General features: G+C 29.3%; 2 protein-coding genes across 2 annotated transcripts; one reads left to right on the top strand and one right to left on the bottom strand.

The window, feature by feature from the left end:
- Positions 1-12: 12 nt before the first annotated feature.
- On the bottom strand, positions 13-465 carry Tsp_03486 (conserved hypothetical protein). The gene is given in 3 exon segments (XM_003379787.1): positions 13-45; positions 60-260; positions 400-465. 3 exon segments carry the CDS (start codon positions 463-465, stop codon positions 13-15), a joined length of 300 nt encoding a protein of 99 aa, XP_003379835.1.
- A 1342-nt stretch (positions 466-1807) lies between these two features.
- Tsp_03487 (putative immunoglobulin I-set domain protein) lies at positions 1808-5320 on the top strand. The gene is made up of 14 exons (XM_003379788.1): positions 1808-1911; positions 2125-2131; positions 2173-2227; positions 2264-2320; positions 2364-2587; positions 2649-2858; positions 2932-3036; positions 3104-3197; positions 3295-3515; positions 3703-3794; positions 4082-4124; positions 4404-4480; positions 5031-5207; positions 5278-5320. Exons 1-14 carry the CDS (start codon positions 1808-1810, stop codon positions 5318-5320), a joined length of 1509 nt encoding a protein of 502 aa, XP_003379836.1.
- The last annotated feature ends 718 nt before the right edge of the window (positions 5321-6038 follow it).

Raw genomic sequence — 6038 nt, forward strand, 5'->3', positions numbered from 1 at the left:
CTTTTCATGGTGTCAAAACAAATTATTGGGACTTTCATTTTTCGGCTAAAATTATTTACACATAAACAATATAGAATTGGTAGATTGGGAAATTTATGAGATTCATTTTCCATGCGAGCATGCAAGATCAGAGGCTCAGCTGCGCGCAATTTGAAACCACCATATAGCATCAAGGCAACTTCATCATCATCATCATCATCGTTGTCTTCTTCTTCCTCTTCTTCTTCATCTAGCTCTTTCTTCTTCTGCTTCGTCTGCTCCTATTGAATAAAATGGCAGACAAGCAAGAATGTTACTTACTCGCTGATTGAACAATTCGTTGATGTGCGTTCACAATGACGCTGCCATTGCATAACTTCTTTCTATATTTAAATTTCAGTTTCTAGTTAAATTGTTAACTAACTGCTTTGCTTTGACAATTTTCTGCGTTCTGCATGACAAAGTCATGACTTCGAGCGTCGACATCCAATGTTTAAATTTTTTCCTATACGGGCAAGGCAATTGGTGCAAAAAATTATTTGTAAAATTTGCATTTTATTTGTTTACTTGTTCTCAATGTTGCTTTTTTTTTGTTCACTTTCAAATTATTAATCAATTAATTGCTTCCACATGTTTTCCGTATATTTTATAGTTTTGATAATTGGTTGATTAATTCATTTCTTTTATTCATTCGGTAATGAATTATTGAATTTACTGTTTTTTATTTGTTTCTATTTTTGAAATTTTATATAATTTTTTTTTGTGTTTAGTAAAATTTTGCAAAAATGCCCGGTGGAAAAGCACCACGGTTTACACAAAAACCGGTGATCAAGCAAACGCCAGAGGGTCACCTGTTGATGGAATGTTTGCTAGATTCGCAGCCTAATCCGAAAGTGCAATGGTTTCACGGCTCGAAACCAGTTACCGATAATGCTCGCTATACCCTCAATTCCAAGCATCTTGGAAAAGAGCAGCATCTGGTTACTCTTCTGATTAAAGTAAGTAGGCTTTCATTTGTGACACTAGCAGGCGTGATTTTGTTTTTTGTATCTGCTTCTCCAACATAATGTTTATATTATTGCAAAAATTATGAAAGTTTTATCATTTTATTGGAATTGTATGCAAATTTTTAAAATTTCATTTATGCTGGTTTGATTGTTGTTATTGTAGAGATAATCTTCATTTCAGTTGGTAAAGCTTCTGCTTATACTAGCTTAAGATAGCAACACTGACCCATGCGCTTGTACATTATTATTCAGCACAATTAATTGATCATTATCGAAGCTTTAGTTGAAACAAATTACAATTCTGAAATAAGAAGTTTTGTAAAAAAATAATAATTTCATCAGATTATACATTTTTTGCTTTGATGAACAGCATGGTGCAGAATTTCACGTATTATTATTATTATTTTGAAACTGATTAATTACTTTCTTCGTTGCTTTATTAATAATAAATTGCAGTGTTCTACCATTGACTTTATCATTTGTTTTCTTTGATTATTACATAAAAATTTATTTTGTATAAGCTCTTATTTTGAATGTATCAGGTGAATAGTTCTGAACTTTTCAAACAAACAAACAATTTTTATTGACAATTTCTCTGTAATTGAGAATGCTTAATTTTGCACGTGAAAATGATAAATTCAACCATTTTTTACTCCCGTATTGTCTTTTTTTCTTTTCCTACTCAAAAGGTTATTAGTTTCAAGTTTAAATTTTGCTTGCATCAGCTAAGTGATGGAATTTTATTTATACATACATGTATACACAAATATGTGTGTATATAATATATTTATACATTTATTTATTTATATTTTTATGTATGTATGCATATGCGACTTTATGTGACACGTGACGTGGTTGATGGGCGACATTCACGTGTTTACGTAATTGAAACATCTAGCAGATCATTAGATGATCAAGGCAAAACGTAAATGCTTGAAGTGATTATACTCAGCCGACGTCCAAATGTCCAAGCAGAATGTTTTGAAGCAAATAAGATATTTAATGCCGGCAAAAATAAACAATTCTAATTTTATTTACTTTTTCATAATTTCACAACTGTTTCAGAGATAAAGAGAAATCAAAAAATTGCATTAAATAATTTCATTGATTTAATTTTATCAAAATTTTATTTTTGCAGAAAAAAAGTAATACATTCGTCTTTTATTGTTTCGAAAATTATTTGCAGGATCCAACAGCTGATGATCGTGGAACGTATAAATGCAATGTTGCAAATGAATTCGGTGATAGCAATGCGAATATTAATCTTAATTTTGCAGGTAAAGTGAACATTGACATTTATTTTAGTTTAATGGAAAATAATGCATTATTTCAAGGTTTTTTTTCACTAATGAATATTTTGTAATATTATTAATTTAGCGGAAGAAGAATCCAAAATAAAACCTCCCGTATTTTTAACAAAGCCGAAAATTATACCGAAAAATGATGGAGCCATTATTTTAATGGAATGTCGGGTGAAATCGGCAGTATTGCCAACTGCCACTTGGATTCACAATGGTGCACCAGTACAAGCTGGAGGCCGAGTGAAAATCACCGCTGTTAAAGAGCCGGATCACACGTATCTGTTTGAATTGGAATTGCACGTAAGTGGTAGTGAGATTTATTATTTTGATAAATGATAAAATCGGTGAGTATAAATTTCAGGATCTTGTGCCAGAAGACAGTGGCTTGTACAAATGTACTGTCAAAAATGATGCCGGAGAAACAAATGCCAATTTAACTCTCAATTTTGACATTCCACCTGAACCTGCGGATTTTTCGCCAACCATAGCAGAAAAGCCTTCAATAACAACTTCTGCCGATGGAAGTGTTGTCTCTTTGAAATGCGTGGCTAAAGCGAAGCCAAAACCAAAAGTAGACTTTTTTTGATGAACAATATTTTTTTTTAAAAAAATTTCCTTTGCAACTTTCATCTTGAATTTTGCAGGCCACATGGTCACTGGATGGTGTTCCATTGAAAGAATCTGCAAAACTTGTACATCACGAAGAAACTGTAGGGCCGAATTTGTATCTTTTTCGACTGGACATAATGGTGACACAATAAAATTATTTTTTTTTCTATTTTGCTTGATTAAAAAATGAAAAAATTCTAATTTCAGAATCCTACAGAAAAATCTGCCGGCATTTACAAGTGCAGTTTGAAAAACAAACTTGGTGAGACAAGTGCCAATGTAAATTTGAAAATTGATGCAGGTGAGAAGAAATGATTTTTGAAAATCCAAAAAACAATTAATCAAATTTTATTATTTGTGATTATATATGTATAAATTTTTTTATTTTCATTTTTTAGAAGAGTTGAAACAGAAATTAGAGAGGAAACCAATTTTTCTGCCGAAAATTGAACCGACTGTCGACGCTGACCGCATTTTTATCGAATGCAAATTTCAATCGGACACTTCTCCGAAAGCTATATGGAAGAAGGATAATAAAATACTCAGCCAATCTGAGCAAATTACAAAAAAGCTAACCTCCAATGGAAAAGGCCAATACACGGCATCACTTTCAGTGAAGGTACATTTTTTGTTGATTTATTTTTCAAAATCATATACATGTCATAATTTTCAAATATTAATGTATCACGAGATTTTTTTAAATAATAATTTTTAATCAGTTTCTTTATGAAAAATTATTTCTTAATTCATATTACTCGAATGGTGCTTGATGTGATGATGCAGTTTATTCCGTTTCAAATGTCTAGAATCCTACAGACCGTGATTCTGGTAAATACGAACTGTTTATTGAAAACAGTGCAGGCAAAACGGAAACTTCTTTTCCAATCGTTGTACCTGAGTAAGTTTGTATTTCTTCTTTTGCTTTGTTGCTTATTTATTATAATTTATTCTAATTTTATCTTTATAACAATAGTAATTTGTGTTTTATTTATTTCATGTTTGAATTATTAACTCTAAATAATGAAGAAATATTTGTACAGTTGAGAATCTGTCATGCTTTAATTTTTAGAATGAAAAAATTAAAGGCGACATCACCAAGTCCTGTTCCTAAAAAGAAATCGTAATCTTTGTTTTTAAAAAATTTTTTTAAATCATATCTATTGTTAATTATATTTTTCTTTGTAGATCAGCAAAGCCCCCGATGTTTACAAATGAACTTCATAATGAAGTAAGAAAAACTGTATTTTATAAAATACACAATAATGATATTCAAGTTGTTTTTATCATTTATTGAATTTTTGATTATATCGATATTATATATAAGAAATTCATTTACAACCAAGTCTGTCAGAAATTACGTAGAGAAAAATTAAAATATCACTTATATTATAAATCACCTATTAAACTAAACTATAATCGGTCTTTTTTTGGACTTTTTATAAAGTTTTTCTTTTTTTTATCGAATGGTAAAATATTGTTCACTTTTAAAGATAAAATACTTTTTCAGTCTGTTGAAGAAGGGGCTACTGCAATTTTGGCAGTAACGTTGGATTGTGATACATCGACGAAACTTATCTGGTCCAGGTAAGAGATTTTTACAAGAATTTTCAACTTTTTTGACGTTCATAATTTCTACCAGAATTTGCATCCTAAAGAAATTCGTGCATGTAGCATGATTTTGTGTTCTTATAATTATATGCATAAATTTCACAAAACATTTTAAAAGTATTTGAATAATATTTGAACCGATAAGCATGCATATTTCACGTTTATTACTATTGACTATAATGAAAATTTGAATGCAATTTTTATCAGTGCAAATTTTAACATTATCACATATTTATTTGATTTGAAATTTTTAATGATATGTTATATGGGAAATTGATTATTTTATTTTATTCGTCATTATTATATTGAGAATTGATTGAATTGAGAGAAAAGCACAACTATCTATCTATATATATATATATATATATACAGAATGAATTAGTGAAGTAGAACAATTTTTAATTTTTAATATTTTATGTCCAATGGATGATTTGAGCAATTTTATCATTTATTATGCCTCTAATGTAACAGGAAAGATTTGTAGTTTTATTTTTTACATTTTATAAAAAAACTTTTCTCATTTTAGAAATGGATTGCAGATATCAACAGGCGGAAATTTTGAAACATTTTTTGACGGTAGTGCAGGCCGATTGACAATAAGAAATGTTAAAAAGCAGTTTGGCGGTACTTATGTTTGTACTGCTGAATCAAGATTTGGAAATGCGAAATCGTCGTGTCGTTTAACTGTCGAATCGAAAGGCAAGTGTTCATTTTTAATAATTATCATAATTTTATTATACTCGATTAATTAATATGTTTATTTTTATTTTGAGAAAGAGGTGGGGGGGGAGAAGCTTTAGTTTTGCGAAAGTTTAAGTGGGTTTTAATAATGTTATGAGATTTAAAATTAAAAAAAATACGTCAAATTGTTCCGAAATTTCATTCATCAGAAGAAGTGGCACACTCGATGCATCTGTTGCATTCTCATAATTTAGTTAACTTTTGCAAATGAAAAAATATCCTTAATTATTATCCTTAATGAATGATAATAATAATTATAATTACTTAATTTAAAACTTATGAAAATGTGAAAATGCAATTAATTGAAAAAGTATCAAATATTGTTGTACGATTTCAGCCAATGATTCCATTCCTACGATTGAAATGCAGATGGACGATGATCAAGTATTTAATATATAATTGCTACATTTATTTTAATTTTTTAAATTAATTAAATAATTTTTATCTAGTCACAAGCGAAGACTTCGATTGCTACGGATTACAGTGAAGATGAAATGACTGAATCAATTTCAGAACTGCCATCAGTTTCTATGAAGCCACCTCAAATTTCAAGGCGTCATACAGAAGTATGAAATTCTTTTTTTAATTAAAAAAGAACGAAATGCAATAATTCTTTTTTTTTAAATCCCAACTATTTATTATCAATATTTTAGTACAATTAAACAATTCGATATATTAGTTGTAAATATTATACGTACTTATAAATAAGAGGTGACATTGAGGTTTTCGTTGGTCTTGTAAAGACTTAGTTGTGCTGAGTTATTGATGCAATGTTGTTACGTTGAGTTAATAG

This window comes from Trichinella spiralis (assembly GCF_000181795.1).
Source record: "Trichinella spiralis strain ISS 195 chromosome Unknown Scfld2, whole genome shotgun sequence".
NCBI lineage: Eukaryota > Metazoa > Nematoda > Enoplea > Trichinellida > Trichinellidae > Trichinella > Trichinella spiralis.

Coding starts and splice junctions, on each gene's coding strand:
- Tsp_03486 (XM_003379787.1), bottom strand. CDS start 465: ATGTCGACGCTCGAAGTCATGACTTTGTCATGCAGAACGCAGAAAATT. Junction 261..399: donor TTGTCAAAGCAAAGCAGTTA/GTTAACAATTTA, acceptor TTTATTCAATAG/GAGCAGACGAAGCAGAAGAA.
- Tsp_03487 (XM_003379788.1), top strand. CDS start 1,808: ATGCATATGCGACTTTATGTGACACGTGACGTGGTTGATGGGCGACAT. Junction 3,198..3,294: donor AAATTTGAAAATTGATGCAG/GTGAGAAGAAAT, acceptor TTCATTTTTTAG/AAGAGTTGAAACAGAAATTA. Junction 3,795..4,081: donor TTTCCAATCGTTGTACCTGA/GTAAGTTTGTAT, acceptor TTTTCTTTGTAG/ATCAGCAAAGCCCCCGATGT.